The 22,139-nt window shown below is 39.8% G+C and overlaps 1 protein-coding gene across 1 annotated transcript; it reads left to right on the forward strand.

Moving 5' to 3' along the window:
- Positions 1–11,403: 11,403 nt before the first annotated feature.
- LOC131508497 (olfactory receptor 7A17-like) lies at positions 11,404–12,363 on the forward strand. Its single transcript, XM_058723528.1, has one exon. The coding sequence runs from the start codon at positions 11,404–11,406 to the stop codon at positions 12,361–12,363; it is 960 nt and encodes a 319-aa protein (XP_058579511.1).
- Positions 12,364–22,139: the final 9,776 nt, after the last annotated feature.

Genomic DNA, 22,139 nt, shown 5'->3' on the forward strand with positions numbered 1-22,139 from the left:
TCCCGGGGATGCATTATTACTTTGCTCTTAATATTTGGTAGGCGGCAGCACTGTCTCGTGATTTCCCTCAGCACCTCCTACCGTAATAGGCTCTTCACAGATGTCTGCCTATTGCCACCTCCATCTTTTCTAATGTTGCACCCCAGAAATTAGCAGTGAGAGCAGGATACAGTTATGGGCGTAACCTGTGCTGTGTGAGACAGAGTAAGACGAATGTCTTCTTATCACCTGATGCCAGGGTCCCCCACTTGGATTGTAGGCGATAATGGTAATTCCCTATTACCTGATTCACAGTTTTCCAGCTGAAAGTTCACAGGTCTTTTCAAACACTAGTAGGCAGATAAATGTTCATGGAATGATATCTCAAATGCACAGACAAAAAGAAACAGGGAAAGCAAGAAGAAAGGCAGAAAATAAAAACAAAGGAAGAAAGCTTCTTTATAGCATTTGCCAATTTCCATGGTATAGTTGCTCTCATATTGCCCAATATCAAGGCGCAAATTTTGGTTCAGACCACGGTCCCCATGAACCATTATAAGCTAGCCAGCGCCATCATCTCAGAGCCTTTGGGTTGTGTTTGGAGGAAAATGTAAACATTTGTTGTCATTTTACAGCCTTCCACCAGGTGTAAATGGTCCCATCAATTGAGGATCTGGGTCAGTGAACAGTCTCAGGACTGATAGTCAGAGATTATGACCCCTTATTGTGGTGACTCAGGTCAATCTTGTCTTCATGATTATTAGAGGTGGATTTTTTTTTTTTAGTTACACAAAGCAGATGTGCCCTTGGTGAGCTGCCCATCAATTCTGTCTCTTGGAGACACCCTGATGAATTTGTCCTTTCTAAAAATCCCTGTGGCCTCACCAATTTGGATGAAAATGATGAACTCTTACATGCACTATGAATAGCATACCTCAAATGGTGTTGGACTGCTGCTGACATGGCCTCTGGCAGTTCAGGAGGGGCTGAAGTCAGGACAAAGGCATTTCAATTTCAGCATGTCCATGGTAAGTCTGTCATATGGAGGGCAAGCTCTGTAGAGCTTGTGAGGGAAGACTTTAGGCACTTCCCAAGGTAGTTCTCAATGACCTTATGAATTTTATGTCATCTGAAACCTCAGTTTTGGTATACTTTAGGGTTGAGACATTGAATCACACAAGATAAACATATCACGATGCCCTTGTCTTCTTGTATTTTGGATTCCTTCCTCTATGTCATATTAAGCTATTTATGGCACTGAAATTCTTTTTTTTTTTTTAAAGTTTATTCATTTACTTTGAGAGAGAAAGAAGTAGCTGGATTGGGATAGAAAGAGGGAGAGTGAGAAAATCCTAAGCAGGCTCCATACTGCCAGTGAAGAGCCCAATGTGGGGCTGGAACTCGGGAACCTGGCCTCAGGTCAGATCATGACCTGAGCCGAAATCTAGAGTCAGATGCCTAACCAACTGAACCACCAGGCACCCCTGAAATTCATTTAGAACATGTCACTCTTTTAAAATTCTTTTTTGTTAGGGTAAAGTCTATATAAAATTTATTATTTTGAACACTTTGAGATATACTTATGTGGCATTAAGTATTTTCTCTCTGTTGAGCAACACCACCTCTATCAATCTCCAGAACTTTCTCATTGTCTCAAACTGAACCTTTGTGCCCTTGAAATACTATATCCGCATTGCCCCTTAGCCCAGCCCCTGTCTCCCACCCTCCTACCTTCTCTCTCTAAAACCGAGTACTCTAGATACCTCACGTAGATGTCACTGTGTGAAACTGGTCCTTTTGTGTCTGGCTTCTGACACTTAGCCTTGTGTTTGAGAGTTTCACCCATGTTGTAGACTATGCCAGAATTCCGTTCATTGTAAAGGCTGAATGCTGTCCCACTGTCTGCGTTCACGACACTTCGTTTATCTGTGAGTTTCTTGATGGACATTTGGGTTGTCTCCACATTTTCATTACTGTGAATAATCTGTTATGAAAACGGGTGTAGAAATATGTGTTTTGCTCCCTGCTTTACATTCTTTTGGGGTGTTTAAGTGGGTATATAAACAGAAGGAAAACTACTGCATCGAATGAAATTCTACATTTTATTCTCATCAGCAAAGCACAACGGAGTTCCAGTTTCTTCACCTCCTCACCAACACTCATTTTGTTTTGGTTTGACAACAGCCATCCTAGTGTGTGTGGCGTGGTATCACGCTATGGTTTTTATTTGCATTTCTGTAGTGATTAGTCATGTTGTGCATCGTTCATGTGCTAAGTAGCCATTGCTATAAATTCTTGAGTCCATTGCCTTTTTTTGTTTTTCAAAATTAGTTTTAGTATTTTTGTAAATGTATTTTTTATTTTTTAACATTGTTTATTCTGAGAGAAAGAGAGAGAGAGAGAGAGAGATCACACGAGCATGAGGAGGGGAGCGGCAGAGAGAGAGGGAGAGAGAGAATCCCAAGCAGGCTCCATGCAGTCAGTGCAGAGCCAGACGTGGGGCTCGAACTCACAAACTGTGAGATCATGGCCGAGCTGAAACCAAGAGCCAGACATTTAACCGACAGAAGCAAGCAGGCTCCCCATTAGTTTTACTTTTTTAAAAATGTATTTAAAAGTTTTAATTCCTATGTAGTTAACATACAGTGTAATATCAGTTTCAGGTGTATAAGGTAGTGAGTGCTTCAACACCTCCATGAAACACCCAGTGCTCATCACAGCAAATGCACTGCTTGATCCCCATCACCTATTTCCCCCATCTCCTCCTTTCCCCTCTGGGAACCATAAGCTTCTCCTCTCTCTCTTTTCCTCTTGTACTCATTTGTTTTGTTTCTTAAATTCCGCATATGAGTGAGGTCATGTGGTATTTGTCTTTCTCTACCTGACTTATTTTGCTCAACGTTATACTCACTGACTCCATCCAAGTTGTTGCGAATGGGAAGACATCATTCATTTTTATGGGTGAGTAGTATTCCATTGTACGTCTATACCAGATTTTTATCCATTCATCTTATCAATGGACATGTCGGCTGCTTCCATTATTTGGCTACTGTAAGTGATAGCGCTAAAAACATAGAAGTGCATTTATCCCTTCGAATGAGTGTTTTGTATTTTCGGGGTAATGACCCAGTAGTGTGATTACTGGATTGTAGGGGACCTCTGTTGTTTTTCTTCCAAGATTTTATTTAAGTTCAAGTTAGTTACCATAGAGTACACTATTAGTTTGTGGAGTAGAATTTAGTGATTCGTTGTCTGCATAGAATACACGGTGCTCATCGCAACAGGTGCCTCCTTTAATGCCCATCACCCATCTAGTCTCTCCTCCATCCACCTCTCTTCCAGCAACTCTCACTTTGTTCTCTGTGGTTAAGAGTCTCTTATGGTTTGCTGCTGTCTATGTTTTTATCTCCTATTAGTTTTCTCTCCCTTTCCCTGTTTGTCTGTTCTGTTTCTTAAATTCCACATATAAATGATATCGTATGAAATTTGTCTTTCTCTGACTGACTTATTTTGCGTGGCACAATACATGCTAGTTCCATCCATGTCATTTCAAATGGCAAGATTTCATTCTTTATGACGGTGAAGCAACAAATGCCCTTCTATTTTTCACTTTTTGAGGAATCTTCTTACTCTTTTCCACAGTGGCTGCAGCAGTTTGCCTTCCCACCATCAGTGCAAGAGGTTCCCCTTTCTCCACATCCTCATGGGCAGTATTTTTTAAAAATATATATTGTAAAAGTTTGTATTATGGAAGTATTGATTCACTGTATTGTACACCTGAAACTAATATGACACTGTGTGTTAACTAACAGGTATTTAAATAAGTTTGCCTTAAAAAAAAAGTTTAAAGAGGGGCGCCTGGGTGGCGCAGTCGGTTAAGCGTCCGACTTCAGCCAGGTCACGATCTCGCGGTCTGTGAGTTCGAGCCCCGCGTCAGGCTCTGGGCTGATGGCTCGGAGCCTGGAGCCTGTTTCCGATTCTGTGTCTCCCTCTCTCTCTGCCCCTCCCCCGTTCATGCTCAGTCTCTCTCTGTCCCAAAAATAAATAAAAAACGTTGAAAAAAAATTTAAAAAAAAAAAAAAAAAAAAAAAAAAAAAAAAAGTTTAAAGAGAGAGAGCATGTAAGTGGGATAGAGGGGCGAGGGAGAGAGAGAATCCCAAGCAGGCTCCCTGCACAGCACAGAGCCTGACACAGGGCTCGATCCAAGAATCCTGGGTCATGATCCAAGCCCAAATCTAGTGCAGACGTTCAACCGACTGAGACACCAATTTGCCCCAGCGCCACCTTTTTAAAATTGAGTTGGGTTTTTTTTTTCAAGAATTCTTGAAATTCTGTACACAGTTTGGATATTAATCTTTTATCAGGTGTGTGATTCAGCAATAGTTTCTGCATTTTGCGGTTGCCTTTTCATTTGGAAATAGTGCCCTTCAGGCACAAATATTTTGATTTTGCTGATGTAATTGTTTCTCTAGCTGCCTGTGTCTTTGATGTTATATCCAAGAAATCTTTGTCAAATCCAGAGTCACAAAGATGTATCTCTATGTTTTCTTCTAAGTGTTTATTGACAGTTTTATATCTTATGTTTATTTTTTATTTTTTTAATATAATTTATTGTCAAATTGGTTTCCATACAACACCCGGTGCTCATCCAAGTGCCCTCCTCAATGCCCATCACCCACTTTCCCCTCTCCCCTACCCCCCATCAACCCTCAGTCCATTCTCAGTATCCAGGCCTCTTATGGTTTGCCTCGCTCCCTTTCTGTAACTTTTTTTTCCCTTCCCCTCCCCCATGGTCTTCTGTCAAGTTTCTCAAGATCTTATGTTTAGATCTGTGACCCATTTGGAGTCACGTTTGTAGATGTGGAAAGAAGGGTCGCCTTCCTCATTTTGCATGTGGATATCCAGTTTTCCACCACATTTGCTTCAAAGGACTGCCTATATACCATTGAAATATGCTGCAGTCTTGTCAAAAGTCATTTAGTAGTATGTATGAGGATTTATTTCTGGGCTGCCTCCTATTTCATTGAGTTATATATCTATTTTTCTTGTTGTTGTGAAAGGTGGTCATTTAAAAATTAAAATGTGGTAACCCCTCTGAGTATTATATTTTCCTCCTTACCCAACCATTATTTTTATTGAAGTATACTTTACAGACAGAGCTATATGAATTTCAGATGCACAATGTAATGCATCAGCAATTCTATATACTGTTCAGTGCTCATGGGGATAAGTGTACCCTTAATTCCCTTTATCTATCTCACCCAACCGTAGCCACCTTTTCTCTGAAAACCACCAGTTTGTTCTCCGTGTTAAAAGTCTGGTTTTGTTGTTTCTCCTTTTTTCCATGTTTGCTCATTTGTTTTGATTCTTACATTCCACACAGGAGTGAAATCAAATGGTGTTTGTCTTTCTCTGACGGACTCATTTCCCTGAGCACCATACCCTCTAGGTCCTTCCAAGTCGCAAACTGACATAATGCTTATTACTTTTTTGCTCTTCACTGGGGTCCATTGATTCCCTATTTTTCCATCTACACTTTTCCTAGGGTATTGTAGTAGCAACAGTCTGTCTAACATTGTTGCAGCATGAGTTTTTCACAGGGAGAGCTTGGTCCTGGACATCCCGTCATGAGATCTGCACTGACTTGCAACTATTTTCCTAAATACGTGTCAAGGTGAGAGCCAAAATATGAGCATCTCTGCTCTCTGAATGCTGTCTCACGGCTCAGGGTAATTTTTGAGTTGTCATTCTTGCCTTCTGATTGTTGGTAGCAAGTGTGAAGTATTTCCCTCATTGGCTGCCGGGCTTCATCTTGGAGTGCCCTTACCACCTTCACCCACATGAAGACTCGGGACAATTAGTGGCTTGTTTGTGCTCCCTTCACCCATCTCTTCTGGAAGAGGTGATTATGTTGGTCTTCTCTTCATCAGGTGTCAGTGCCTCTTCAACTTAGCACATTCATTTATCTTTTTTTCTCACTCTGTTGAGACTGTGAGCTCCTCAAGAGAAGAGACCATTTCTTACAACTTTCATCCTTCCCAGGATGTAGTTTAGTGCCTAGTGTAAAGCAACTGCTAATGAAGAGTTAGTAAGATGCTTAAGGAAGCAAATGGTTGAGTGATATTAAACAGACATTGCCCACAATGAAGGAGAAAGGAGAAGGAGGAGAAAAGGAGAGACACTGTGGAGGCTGGGAGTTCCACGATTGTGAGCTAACAGAATGTGTACAGATGGGAGAAAGAAAAGAGTCAAGGAACACAGAATTTCTGAATAAAGAATTGTATACTTATGACGGGGTGCTCTGACTTATTGGCGAGAATGTCTAAAGACAGTGGATCTCCTTTTGAGATAAGAGAGTTTAATGGCATAAGAGACATTCAGGGACTTCCAGGCTGTGTTCCAACACTGGGATGAGTTTGCATTCTGTTTTTCTCTCCTAGCTCCAGAGACCCTAGGCTCATAAGGGAAAGAGAGACAAAAGATTATTTCTTTAATGAGACTCATGGGGGTTTATTCCCTGCAGGTACAGAAATTGAAAATGCCTTTGCCGCACCCAGGAAGTCGACTCCTGTAATCTCTGATGATATGAGCACATAGCCGTGTTCTAGAGCCTTCACGAGTGGGGCCATGTCTGTTCCCTTCCTGGGGACATAACTTCCAACCACATCACTCATCCATGGGAGAGACTGGGTCATTGATCTCCCGCTGTTCTGTGCTAACATCTGGGTGAGTCAGGGCATCTTTAGAAGGACTGCGTAAATGTGTTATGGTGGGAGGGACTCCTTGTATCTGTAGTTACTTTGGGGACATCAACAGGGACAATAAGTTAAGGAGAATTTTGATGCCAAGTCCTGCCCATTAAGGCTTTGATTCTGGAGGGCAACTCTGGTTACACTAGACCATCTCTCCCTGATCTGTCTCCTCCATAACACATGTCCTCCCCCTAACGTTGTCTCTTTATTTTATTTGTAATTGTTTTCATGAAACACCACTCTTTCACAGGAGTCAGTGAAGGCTTTGCGTAGAAGCTTATAGGTGCTGAGCCTTAAAGGGGTGTTGGGGATTTTTCATGGAGACAAGGGAGGTGAGAAGTCCAGGAAGAAAGAGCAGAGAAGGAAATTTAGAGATTAAGTAGAGTGGGAGTTGTGCTGCTGGAATTAGAAATACTTCTTACTGTCTAACCAACAGTCAGGAGCAGGTGCAAAGTGAACCCAAAGGAACCTGGCTGGGTAGGCAATCGTCAGATTAAGAGACCATCTTACATTTTGGCTACAAGGTCGAAATTGAAATCTGAAATTGTGACGTGTCAGTGCCGTTTTTATGTCAGGGGACAGCTATGACAGGTCTCGTCTATGGAAAAACGACCCAGGTTATTGTGAGGAAGAAACTATTGCTGCATTCAGAGTGGGAGAGTGTTATTGAGGGATAGAAACAGCACCAGGCACAGAATGGGTCTCGGAGGGGTGGAAATCGTGAATCCAGAAACTCAGATGAATTTTTTCATTCATTCTTAAATGTTTACTAGAAACAATGCAGATACCGTATAGTCATCATTTCATTGAAACATTTCAAAAACTGTACGTGGTATGATTATTTAATGTTACTGATGGGAAGAGTTACTGACAGCAGCGACACTGGTCATACAGGGCACCTACCAGACTCTTTGGGACAATCTCAGAACACGGTGTTTCCAAAGATTTTTAAAATTCAGTAATAATTTTAACTTTAATCGGCTTTCGTACTTGAACAGTTTTACGTTGACCAAACAAACTTGCTGTGATTTTTCAGACGGTTCTCATAAGCTCCTTTCCAGTTTCTGCTGTTATGAACACATCCTCTCTCTTACACATGTTACTTTTAATCGTCCTATCCGTTGACCTTCCACATGCAGTGACTTTTTCCTCAGTCTTCCCTTGTTCTTGAAGCAATTGATAGTGCTAAGAGTACTGGTCAGGCATTCCGTAAGTCTTTTGGACTTGCCTTATTATTCTTTCTTTTCATGAGAAGACTGGGACGTGGATGTTGGACAAGAAGACTAGAGAGGGAAAGAGGCATGTTCATTTCCTGACGTCAAGGGTACACACTATCAGCATGACTATTTCTCATTGGTGTTGATATCGATGTCCTGGCTGACACGGGATTTGTCAGATTTGCCTTTCCCCTTTCTTTCCATCCTGTCCTCCTGTAGGAAATTTCTACGCACAACCCCATCTCTAAGTAGTGGTACTTATCTCACACCTCCCTAAGTGTAGAATATTTCTGTAAATCATTGGTTTTCTTCTATGCTCAAGATTGTGTCTTCCATATTTTTTTCAATTATTTACATTATATACTCTGTGTTATAACCCAATACTACTTTATTTTGTTGCTCAGATGGTTGCAGCTGTGGCAAAGGAGAGCTCCTTCAGTTACTGATATGTCCCTTTGGCATGTCTCCATCATTCTTGGCTTTTGGGGGGTAGCATTTCATTACTGTCTCACAGGAAAAGATGCTTCAGCTTCACCTTCAGCTTACTGTACTTTCCTCCAGAGCTCTACAATCAGTCATTTCTGCAAGGAGCCCTGTTTTATTTTGTTGGATCATGGGATGAGGTTCAAGAGATTGGTACCTGCTGTGCTTGTTGCTACCGGGGTCTCCATATCCCCTCAACTGACCTGGCAAAGACACATGAGTGTTTACTACTCTGTGTATACGCAGACATCCATACATGTGTCTATATGTAACCCTCTGTATTTTTATATGAGCTGAAGCAAGTTCATACTCATGGTTCCAAAACTAACTTATCACCAAAGGATCATAAGAGCTACACCACCTTGCTTACATGTAAAATGACACAACAAATGTGATACCTCATTCCCACCATTTACTATCCATTTCCTTATATGTTCAAATTCAGTTCACATGTGCAGGAGTATCAGCATTGCTAACAATAACTTCTGGATACACTTTAACAAGTATGGTGCTGGAGACCCATGGGGGAGGGGACGGAAAAAAAGAGGTTAGAGTGGGAGAGAGCCAAAGCATAAGAGACTCTTAAAAACTGAGAACAAACTGAGGGTTGATGGGGGGTGGGAGGGAGGGGAGGGTGGGTGATGGGTATTGAGGACGGCACCTTTTGGGATGAGCACTGGGTGTTGTATGGAAACCAATTTGACAATCAATTTCGTATGTTAAAAAAAAAAACAAGTATGGTGCAGCACCTGTGTGCAATTTCTTTCAAGTCCAGTTTTACACTCTTCTCTTTTCCCAGATCTTGCCTCTCTTCACATTTTTTTCGCTTCACATTTTTTGTTTCAAAGAGAATGTGTCATGCAATTGTAATAGAGTTAGATTGTTTATTTTCACTTGGTGCACTCCATTCTAGGATTCCATCGGCCCCCTGAGTTTTATGTTTGCATTGACTTATATTCCGCAACTTCACTGAATTCGTTTATTACTCTAACAGTTTTTCTGGTTTTTAATGTCTTTTTTTAGTAACACCACCTTTTGTGAAGAGGAATCATATTACTTCTTCCATTGTGATTTTGATGCCTTTTATTTCCTTCTTTTTCTTTCTTCTCTTTTTTCTTTTTTTGGCTAGTTGCTCTGTCTGGAACAGGCAATGCCACGTTGCGTAAAAGGTATGAAAACAAACATGCTCGTCTTGCCTTATCTTAGGGGTGGCTCTCAGTGTTTCACTATTGAGAATGATTTTAGAGGTGGGTTTTCATATGACCTATTATGTGTTGTGGAATCTTCCTTCCGTTCTTAGTTTTTGAATGCTGTTACTATTAAGGATCACTCCACTTTTATTTTATTTTACCATCATTTTATTTTACCATCAGTTTTATTTACCATCAGTTGATATAATCATGTGCTTTTGTCCTTCATTCTGTTAACGTGTTGTACTACACTGAAGGAGAGTTATTAATTAAACCATCCTTGCCTTCCAAGTATAAATCCCACTTGGTCATGATGCAAAATCCTTTCCTACACTATGATCAAAAGCCTGGTACGCTTAAATAAGTTCTCATCAATATTTCATGGGAATATTGCTCTGTAATCTTTTTTCTTGCAATGGCTTTTCATGGCTTTGGTATCAGTGCAATGCTGACCTGATAGAATAAAGTATGAAATATTTCCCTTTGAAGACTTTGAGAAAGACTGATGTTAATTCTTTTAATTCTGTGTGGTTCTAGTGGTCCTTAGCCATGACTAGTACATTGGAATGCCTACATTACAAAGTGCAATTCTCCTAGGAGAAAGGAGCTCTTTGACTTATGGTGTAGCCTGTCCTCTGCTTTCTAAAAAGATGTGCTTCAGCTACAAGAGTATACGGTACCAGAATAATGGACAACTCTGTCTCTCTCCCTACCCACACTCATGTGTGTGTGTGTGTGTGTGTGTGTGTGTGTGTATGTATATGTGTGTATAGTGCAAAGAAAATATATTAGTGAAGTACACACCCATAAAGCATTTATAGAAAGAAGATGCTGTCTTATGCAATAGAAAATGCAGAAATTAGACCAACTGGACCCAGAGTAAAGGTAGAGAGAAAGACAGAGAATTATGCAGGAATGAATTATGTTCCATTTGTATACATTACATAAAATGTATCCTGTTGTAGACAGACATCATATATAACATATACATATAAAAATGATTGTGAACTGTGGTGTCCATTGCCTTAGAATGTTTCCACAGATGCAGAAGACTTTGAGCTCTTCTCTGTTATTTGCATCCAACTCCTACTCCTGTTGTGTTACCTGCTGTGCTCACAACATTCTTTTTGATGTTGCCTGATGCTTTCATGTGAGCTCTTGATTCAAGTTCTTTCCACATGCGATTTCTCTGCCTTAAGTGTTTTTTTTTTTCAAAGACATCTGCACGGTTCATATATTTCTTAGTTTTCCAGCTCAGAAGATCCTGATCGCACATGATACAAAGGCAGGTTTCCCTTCCACCTAGGACAACGTTGTCCTGAATTATTTTACCTGTTAGTTGTAACCACCACTTGAAACGTCATTTATTACTTTATTAATATTCTATTCCTCCCTGTGAGACACACACATCTTACACTCAGTCTTGTTAAGGTAAAACACACATCACTACTTTTTGCTATGCTTTCAACAACACTTGTCACAATATAATTTGTAAATTTTGTTGGGTCAAAAAAAAAGGCCTCAGGAAATTTATGGAGGAGAACATTGCTTTGAATAATTGTTTTGATTCAGAACAAGAATTGCAAACAGTTTCAGACTCATGGAAAACATGGAACATTCAGATTCTCTGAAATTTTCTGGTACCTATTCAAGAATGGTAGGGAATGTATAATAATTAATGGGTGAAGTATGTTGAAAACACAGCATTTCTTTCGATTCTGTGATCACTGCCTGTGCCTTTACAATGCTCTTGTCTCTGTTCCAGCTGTCTTCAGCAGACACATGGAAGGAAGAAATCAAACCCGTGTTACAGAATTTATCCTCTTGGGACTCTCAGATGAGGGGGAGCTGCAGTCACTGCTCTTTTGGCCATTCCTGTCCATGTACCTGGTCACCTTCACTGGGAACCTGCTCATGATCCTGGCCATTATCACGGACTCCCGCCTCCACACGCCCATGTACTTCTTCCTCTCCAACCTGTGCTTTTCAGACATCTGTTTCACCTCCACCACCATCCCAAAGATGCTGCTGAACATCCAGACGCAGAGCAAAGCGATCTCCTACAAAGGTTGTCTCAGCCAGATGTACTTTTTCATGCTTTTTGGAGTATTAGACACCTTCCTCTTGACCGTGATGGCCTATGACCGGTTCGTGGCCATCTGTCACCCACTGCACTACATGGTCATCATGAATCCCAAGTTCTGTGGCATCCTGCTCTTGGGATCCTGGGTATTGAGTATTTTTAACTCTCTATTACATGACTTACTGATTTTGCGACTCTCTTTTTGCACAGATCTGGAAATCTTTCACTTTTTCTGTGAACTTAATCAGGTGATCCAACTTGCTTGCTCTGATACCTTCCTCAATGACCTGATGATCTATCTCACAAGTGGACTTCTGGGTGTTGTTCCACTCACTGGCATCCTTTCCTCTTACTCTAGAATTGTCACTTCCATTTTGAGAATTTCATCAGTGAGGGGCAAGTATAAAGCATTTTCCACGTGTGGGTCTCACCTCTCAGTGGTCTCTTTGTTCTATGGTACAAGCCTTGGGGTGTATCTGAGTTCTGCTGCTGCACAAAACTCCAGGACAAGTGCCATAGCCTCAGTCATGTACACAGTGGTGACACCCATGCTGAACCCCTTCATCTATGGCCTGAGGAACAGAGACATCAAGCAAGCCCTGGGAAAGCCCTTAGCAGCGGGACGTTCTCAGCATATAAGATGCTTTGTTTCAGGATAAAGACTTGAGTAACAGGGCTCCAAACCCTAGAAAACCTAGATCATGATATTTGTATCAGTTCATAGATTGACAAACTGCAGTCTATCTTTTTACAGTATTGGATTGATAGAAGTTTTTCATACATTACGAGCAACTATTTCTTCTGTCATTTTTAGTGTTTATGTATTTATTTTGAGAAAGAGAGCAGGAATGGGTGTGGAGGGACAGAGGGGTTGAAGGAATATCCCAAGCCACGTCTATCCTATCAGCACAGAGCCTGAAGTGGGGCTCAATGCCACAATTTGTAAGATCTTGACCTGAACCAAATCAAGAGTTGGACACTTAACTGACTGAGCCACCCATGCACCCCTGCCATAAAATAGTTAATAAAGGAAATTGGGTGCATCTTAAATGACAGGAAAAGGCAAAGGAATGAGGGTATGCTGTTATTCCTGCCAGGGGAAGGCATCTACCCCCTTAGATTATCTGCTTTAGGAAAAAGGAAATTTGTTATACCCAAGTCATACCAAGTATGAAAGTTTATGTTAACCACTCTAGGAAAAGGTCATATCTGGAACTGGAATCAACATGAAATTAACTCTATAACAACTCATATTTAGTCTGCAAGATCTAATTTTCTTCAACACAGCTGAAAATAGAAGTTCATTGAGGATAAAAATAGAAATCACAACCCATGATTCTTCAATTACTTTGTCACTGATCTACGTGATTCCCCTCGGCAGGCATTACTGGATTTCTACTAATGTTTTGATAGGCGGGACCATCCTCAGGATATATTCCTTGTCAGTTCCTGCCATAATAGTCCTCATTTATAGATCACAAAAGCAAGGTGGGTATTCTGTCAGTGGCCAACTTTGTCATTTCTAAATATGCATCTCGGAAAGTGGGTATAACGGAATAAATCTGTGGACTTGCCATGGTCTTTGTGAGACAGAGTAAGTGAACGCCTTCATTCACCATGCAACCTTTATGCCACCACTTTGATTGGGAAGCTGCAGTGGCATTTTGCTTTAGTGTTAGAGCCAGAATCCAGTTTTCAAAAAAAAAAATGATGTTAGTATTTTCCTTTTTACCCCGTTCACTCTTTTCCAGGTAGAAGGCCACAGGTCTTTTGAATTCTAGCATTTTGGTCAATGTTAACTCTTGCTAAGAAAAAAAAGAGAGAGAAGGCACAGAAGGGAGGGAGAAACAAAGGAGTGATGGAAGAAGGGAATAAAGAAAAATGGAAAGAATGAAAGAATGAGAAACAAGTGGAAGCCAATTTCTATGGAATAAATAGTCCCTCTATGACCATGAAGTGAACAATGTGCTGTCACTAAGGCAGGAGCAGAATGGCAGTGTCGTACAGCTGGCATTCATGAAACATTAGGAACCTGCTGCTTCACGTCACTGCCTTTGGGTAAGGTTAGGAGGAAAATGTTGATCATAATGCATGGCGGTTTTAGAAGTCCATCCTCAACAGGGGTGGGACCTGGGTCACTGAAAAGTCTCAGGTCTGACAATCAAGTGAGAGATTGTGACTCTTCATTTGGGTGACTCATGTCAAACCTCCTCACCTCGGAACTAGAGTTGTTTTTCTTTTAAGTTTATTTATTTATTTTGAGAGAGACAGAGAAACCTAGAGTGGGGAAGGGGCAGAGAGAGATGGAGAGAGGGAATCCCGAGAAGGCTCCATACTGCCAGTGCAGAGCATGACTTGGGGCTCGAGCCCATGAACCATGAGATCATGACCTGAGCCAAAATCAAGAGTCTGCCGCTTAACTGACTGAGCCACCCAGGCACCCCGAACTAGAATTTTTATATTTACATAGATTGTTAGGTCTTTGAAAATTCTATTTTATGCATCCAAATACCATGATCAATCGCCTTTTCCAAAGATCCCGGTGGCTTAATGTGTTGGCAAGAATAAGCTGGCTGTCCTGCTTATCACATTAATGCCTCTGATGGCCACGTGAGTCACATATGGTGTTCGCAGTTCCGGACCACATTCTGTCTCCTGGGGTCAGAAGGAACTCATCTCAACTTCAGCAGCTCCCATCTTAGCTCTATCATACGTGGAAAACCACTACACAGCTGCTCTACTCCTCACAAATTCTTTTCTCAATCTCTTGGTGAATGTAATGACCTTTGAATCCATCTGGAGTGATATTTGGGTAGCGAGTGATTGTGCAAACATGAGAGATCTAATGCCACATTCCTGTTGGCTTGTACCTTGCTTTCCTTGTTATATATAGCTCTATATAGCGGTACATAGTTCTCTCTCTCTCTATATATATATATATATATAGATAGATAGATTAGATAACTAGATTATCTAATTTGTTGGCGTACAATGTTTCATAACATTCTCTTATGTTCATTTTTCTATGGTCCACACTAATGTCCACACTTTTATCTCTTACTTCAGTAACTTACGTCTACTCTCTTCACTTCATTTCAGTTTATCTTAACTTCTGTTATTTTTATTATTGTTCTCAACAAACCAACTTTTCATTTCATTGATTTTCTTTCTTGTTTTACTGGTTTATATTTTTATTATCACAAAATCTGTTTGTTTTTATTTCCTATATGCATACACATATATACTGTATAATAACATACTTAGGACCCTGAACTGCTTTTAGAACAGGCCATCACTGAATCTACACTTCAGTCAACTAAGCGATAAAAATATATTTAAATATGCTCATTTGTTCAAGCTGCCATATGGACCTGGGTTTCTGATAATCACTCCATCAAAATATTTGGTTTGCTCAAAAATTCCTTTCCATATTCCATCAAGCATGATCAGTAAAATTCATTCTGTTGTGCATTCATTACATTTTTATTAAAAAATTAGAAAAATCTCACAACTACTTGGATACCTTAATTTCCATCATATATATATATATATGTATATATATATATATATACACATGTACATATATATATGTGTGTATATATATATACACACATATATATATAAATGTTTATTTATTTTTGAGAGAGAGAGGGAGAGAGCAGGGGAGGGGCAGAGAGACAGGGAGACACAGAATCTGAAGCAGGCTCCAGGCTCTGAGCTGTCAGCACAGAGCCCAATGGGGGGCTCAAACTCATGAACCACGAGATCATGACTTGAGCCTAAACTGGACACTTAACCCGTTGAGCCAGCCAAGTGCCCCTTAATTTAATCTTATCTAAACTTTGCATTTATCTCTGTGGTGTCCTGAGATCCGACGTCAGATGTTGGTTCAGGGAAGAGGAAAAGGAATGGACATGACAAGAATCAGCAGGCATCCCCTTGCAAGGTGAATGTGTTTTAGGTGAAGTGATTACAAAGCTTTTAGACAAGGTACCGTGTGGCTCATCAGACAGGTCAAGATGTGCTGTGTGGGCCCAACTGAAGCCTCTGTGTAGTTGGACAAATCAGAGTATTTGAATTTACCCAAATCCTAGATTCTTTCTACTCATTATTGTTCTCAACTGCCTCTTTGCAAGTGATGCCTTGAATTTTATAAAAGATATTTAGCAGGCTATGAATTCAGCTTATTTTGTAGCACATCCATATATGAGATCTGACTTTGTTTTTGTTCCATTCCCATACTGAGATACAGCTTTGAGAGATCAGAGATTTGATTTATGCAGTTCTGTATATGTCCTGATTATTGTATTCTAAATAATCTGAGGATCTAAAACCGCTCTCTTTGTCATGTCTTTCTGTAGCCTCTCCAGTGCAATTGAAAGCACTCAGCACACTCCCAACCTTATTCCTTTTCATGGCTGGATAACATCCCATGTGTGGATAGACTACCGTTTGTTTATTCCTTCACCATTTGATGACCATGTGGGTAGTAACCATCTGTTGGCTACTGCCGATCTTTTCCCCACGTAACTACTTTACATCCCAATCAGCAAAGCATGAGGCTCCCAATTTCTCCACATCCTTGTAAACATTTCTCATATTCCATTTGAAAAATAGTAGCCTTCCTATGAGTGTGATTTGGTATCTCACGGTTGTGAGTTGTAGTTCCCTAATGACTGTTGATGTTGAACACGTGCCTCTTGACCCCTTGTATGTCCTCCTTGGGGAAATGTCTACTTAGGTCTTTTGTCCGTTTTCAAATTGGGCTGTTGTTTCTGTTGTTGGGTTTTTGTACTTGATACATATTCCTGATATTCAACTCTTACCAAATGTATAATTTGCAAACATACTGTGCTCTCCTATGGGTTGTATTTCTGCTCTCTTCATAGTGTCTACTGATACACTAAAGGGTTCAATGTGGTCCCATTTTCTTTTCTTTTTCTTTTGTTGTTTGTGCTTTTGGTGTCATATTTAAGAAATCGGTGTCAAAATTCCCCTTGGTCACAGTGTAGGATCCTTTTAACATGTTCCTGGATTCCATTCGCTAGTAGTTTGTAGAAGATTTTTGCAGCTACACTCATAAGAACACTGGACTGTAATTTACATTTCTTGTTTTCTTCGGTTAGGTGTCAGGGCGGTCATGGTATCATCAAACATGTTTTGGAAGAGTTTGAGAAAGTTCAGTATAAATTAAGGTTTGATAGGATTAACCAATGAAGCCATCAGATCCTGGACTTTCCTCTGTTGGAAAGGTTTTTTTTAAAAAAAATTATTATTATTGTTCTAATATCCTTATTTGTTGTAGATCTATTCAGATTTTTCATTTCTACTTGAGCCACTTTGTTAGTGTATTTCTAGGAATGCATCCATTCAACTAGATTATCTAATTTGTTGGTGTACAATGTTTCATAACATTCTCTTATGTTCATTTTCTTATGGTCCATACTAATGTCCACACTTTCGTCTCTTACTTCAGTAACTTACGTCTACTCTCTTCCCTTCATTTCAGTTTATCTTAACTTCTGTCATTTTTATCAATGTTCTCAACAAACCAACGTTTCTTTTCATTGATTTTCTTTCTTGTTTTACTGGTCTATATTTTTATTATCATGAATCTTTATTATTTCCTTAGGTAGCTTGGAGTTGAGTTTGCTATTATTATTATTATTAATTATTTCTTTAAGGTGTAAAATTAGGATATTGATTTGAAGTCTTTCTTTTTTTTTTTTTTTTTAAGATGTAGACATTTATAGCTATAGGCTTACCCTCTGATCATTGCTTTTGCCAAACTCATAAGTTCTGGAAGGTTGCATTCTTGTTTTTGTTCTTTTTTAAAAAATTAATGTTTATTTTTGAGAGAGAGAGAGACAGGGGCGCCTGGGTGGCGCAGTCGGTTAAGCGTCCGACTTCAGCCAGGTCACGATCTCGCGGTCCGTGAGTTCGAGCCCCGCGTCAGGCTCTGGGCTGATGGCTCGGAGCCTGGAGCCTGTTTCCGATTCTGTGTCTCCCTCTCTCTCTGCCCCTCCCCCGTTCATGCTCTGTCTCTCTCTGTCCCAAAAATAAATAAAAAACGTTGGGAAAAAAAAAAAAAAAAAAAAGAGAGAGAGAGAGAGACAGAGCACGAGTGGGGAGGAGCAGAGTGAGAGGGCAACATAGAATCCAAAGCAGGCTCCAGGCTCTGAGCTGTCCACACAGAGTCCAGCATGGGCTGGAACTCGCCACTGTGGAAAAGAGTATGGAGATTCCTTAAAAGTATAAATAGAACTTCCCTACAATCCCATAAATGCACTACCAGCTTATTACCCCCCAAAATACAAAATCACGAATTAAAAGGGATACATACCCCTTTGTTGTAGCATCATTTAGCATAGTGTAGCATCATTTACAATAACCAAATTGTGGGAACAGCCCAAGTGTCCACCAATAGATGAATGAACAAAGAAGATGTGGGACATACACACGCACAATGACATATTATTCATCCAATGAAAGGGAGTGAAATCTTGCCACTTGCCACAACACTGATGGAGCTAAGGTGTATTATGCTAAGCAAAAGAAGTCAGTCAGGGAAAGACGAATGCCATATGACTTCACTCCTGTGTGGAATTTAAGAAAGAATACAAACGAGCAAAGGAAAAAAAAGAGAAGCAAACCAAACATCAGACTCTTAACCACAGAGAACACCCTGATGGTTACCAAAGGGGAGGCGTGGGGGAGGATTGTGATGGGGACTAAGGAGCGCAGTTGTGATGAGCACCAGGCATGGTATGGAAGGGTTGAATCACTGTGTTGTACACGTGAAAGTGAGGTTACACTGCATGCTAACTATACGGGAATTAAAATGTAAACATAAATTTTAAAAAACAAAATTAATGATAAAAAAAGAACAGGCAATGGACTCAAACAGGCATTTCTCCAAAGACTATATAAGAATGGCTACTGAGTGTGGGAAAGATGTACAACATGACTAATCAAGAGGGAAATGCAAATCAAAACCATAGCGTGATACCACGTCACACACACTGGGATGGCTATTTAATTTTTTTTAATATATGAAATTTATTGTCAAATTGGTTTCCATACAACAGCCAGTGCTCATCCCAAAAGGTGCCCTCTTCAATGCCCATCACCTACCCTCCCCATCCTCCCACCCCCCCATCAGCCCTCAGTTTGTTCTCAGTTTTTAAGAGTCTCTTATGCTTTGGATCTCTCCCACTCTAATCTCTTTTTTTTCCTTCCCCTCCCCCATGGGTTTCTGTTACGATTCTCAGGATCCACATAAGAGTGAAACCATATGGTATCTGTCTTTCTCTGTATGGCTTATTTCACTTAGCATCACACTCTCCAGTTCCTTCCACGTTGCTACAAAGGGCCATATTTCATTCTTTCTCATTGCTACATAGTACCCCATTGTGTATATAAACCACAATTTCTTTATCCATTCATCAGTTGATGGACATTTAGGCTCTTTCCATCATTTGGCTATTGCTGAGAGTGTTGCTATAAACATTGGGGTACAAGTGCCCCTATGCATCAGCACTCCTGTATCCCTTGGGTAAATTCCTAGCAGTGCTATTGCTGGGTCATAGGGCAGATCTATTTTTAATTTTTCAAGGAACCTCCACACTGTTTTCCAGAGTGGCTGCACCAGTTTGCATCCCCACCAACAGTGCAAGAGGGTTCCCGTTTCTCCACATCCTCTCCAGCATCTATGGTCTCCTGATTTGTTCATTTTGGCCGCTCTGACTGGCGTGAGGTGATATCTGAGTGTGGTTTTGATTTGTATTTCCCTGATGAGGAGTGACGTTGAGCATCTTTTCATGTGCCTGTTGGCCATCCGGATGTCTTCTTTAGAGAAGTGTCTATTCATGTTTTCTGCCCATTTCTTCACTGGATTATTTGTCTTTTGGGTGTGGAGTTTGGTGAGCTCTTTATAGATTTTGGATACTAGCCCTTTGTCCGATATGTCATTTGCAAATATCTTTTCCCATTCCGTTGGGAAGGAAAAAAAAAAAAAAAGAGATTAGAGTGGGAGAGAGCCAAAGCATAAGAGACTGTTAAAAACTGAGAACAAACTGAGGGTTGATGGGGGGTGGGAGGGAGGGAAGGGTGGGTGATGGGTGTTGAGGAGGGCACCTTTTGGGATGAGCACTGGGTGTTGTATGGAAACCAATTTGACAATAAATTTCATATATTGAGAAAAACAAAAAATAAAAAAAACAAAAAACAAAACAAAAAAAAGAATTTATCAAACTCAACAACCAAAAAATAAATAATCCAGTTAAGAAATGAGCAGAAGACATGAACAGACACTTCTCCAAAGAACACATCCAGATGGCTAACAGACACATGGAAAAACATTCAGTATCACTCATCATCAGGGAAATGCAAAGCCATAATGAAATCAAAGCCATAATGAAATATGAGCTCACAACTATCAGAATGGCTAAAATTAACAACTTAGATAACAACAATGATGGTGAGGATGCAGAGAAAAGGGAACCTTCTCACACTGATGGTGGGAATGCAAACTGGTGCACCCACTCAGGGAAACAGTGTTAAAGATAAAACGACCTTATGATCCAGCAATTGTACTACTAGGTATTTACCCAAACGATACCAAAAAAAAAATACAGATTCGAAGGGGCACATGCATCCCAATATTTATAGCAGCATTATCAATAATAGGCAAATTATGGAAAGAGCCCAAATATCTTTCAACCAATGAGTAGATAAAGAACATGGTGTGTATGTGTGTGTGTGTGTGTGTGTGTGTGTGTGTGTGAGAGTGTGTGTGTGTATGTATATATATACATATATATATATATATATGCACATATATATATGGATTAGTGTATCCATATACACTAATGTATTAGTGTATGGATTAGTGTATGTATATATATGTGTATATGCACATATATACATGCACTAATGTATTAGTGTATGGATTAGTGTATGTATATATATACATATACTAATTTATGTATACTACTAGTGTATGTATATATATACATATACTAATGTATGTATATATATACATATATATACATATACATATATATATAATGTATATATATATACATACTAGTGTATGTATATATATATACATATACTAATGTATGTATACTACTATGTATATATATACATACACTAATCCATATTTTTTAGGAAGAAAAGGTGAACATTAGTCAAATGACAAAGAAGAATTCCCTTCCAACCCATGGCTGAAGGTGATGTGACTTTGAGAAATAGATCTAATCACAAAAGGCCAAAAGGTACAACAAGGAATAACAGAAAAGTGAAGACAGTTTAAAAATATGTATAAAAAGTGACTTATTAATTCAAACAATGTAGAAAAACTTTTACACTTAAAAAAACAAGAAGGGGGAGGAAAATATGACCAAATGATAGGTTTGAGCACACAAAATGTATTAACTTTCCTACTACCCTCTAATACATCTGTACATAAATAAAAGAACTGAATAGCAAACAGCAAAGTTGGTGGAAAACTCTAGTTCTATGTTTGAAAAAATGCAATCAGAAACAGGAATAGAAACATTCCAAACCTACTGAACAAAACACAGAACTGGCACAGACAATTTGCAACAGAGAAAGTCAATGTCTAAGAAACACAGAAATATACTCATCCCGAGCAGTAAAGAAATAACTGCCATGCAAAGCTTTTTGGTATATCCCTTTTCACCTATTAATTGTTTTTAATTGGTTGGAATACCCAGCAAGAAAAAGGACACTGAAATGTTTGTCTCATGATCCATAGGTCCAAATCTTTCTCACTATATGGAAACATACTCAAATTTTCTCTTGCTTAACAATATTAAAAGGAACACCCTCACTTGACTGCATATCCCTCAGAGCTAATACCCTACTTCTCTATTCCTCTTAATTGCTAATATTCTTGGACTTGTTTTCTACTTTTACTGGGACCGTGTTGTGCCACCCATTACATTCTTTCATTACCACCAATTAACTCTCAACAATCTCCCCTGCATTGCTGATTTCAATGTTTACTTTCCTAAGATTTTAAATAAATATATTAATTAGTTAATCAAGCAAACCAACAACCACAGTGTTGTTCCAGTGCTGAGCTAAGTTGTCTTGACTTTTATGTGGCTTCATGTAAACGTTCTCACCGTTCTATTCTCTCTGGCCCTGCCCTGCAGAACCTACTGTGTTTTCGGACTCACCTGCAGGGGGTCTCTGGGATCAACATCTCTGTGTGGAAGTCCGAATCCCTCCCTCTATAATTAATGATGGAGACTGAAGCTCTGTTCTCAAGCAATACAGCGGGAGTCTGCTAGCCAGACCTAGGACTCCAAAAGAAATAAACGTGTCCCATTCAGCCCAAGGTTGCACACGCTGAGGGACAACAATGGAAGAGATATTTACAGCTCCTTATCTGTTCCTTAGGCAT

The sequence above is a fragment of the Neofelis nebulosa genome, chromosome 4 (genome assembly GCF_028018385.1).
Source record: "Neofelis nebulosa isolate mNeoNeb1 chromosome 4, mNeoNeb1.pri, whole genome shotgun sequence".
Lineage (NCBI taxonomy): Eukaryota > Metazoa > Chordata > Mammalia > Carnivora > Felidae > Neofelis > Neofelis nebulosa.

Excerpts from the sequence above, each read along its gene's own strand:
- LOC131508497 (XM_058723528.1), top strand. The coding sequence starts at position 11,404 with ATGGAAGGAAGAAATCAAACCCGTGTTACAGAATTTATCCTCTTGGGA.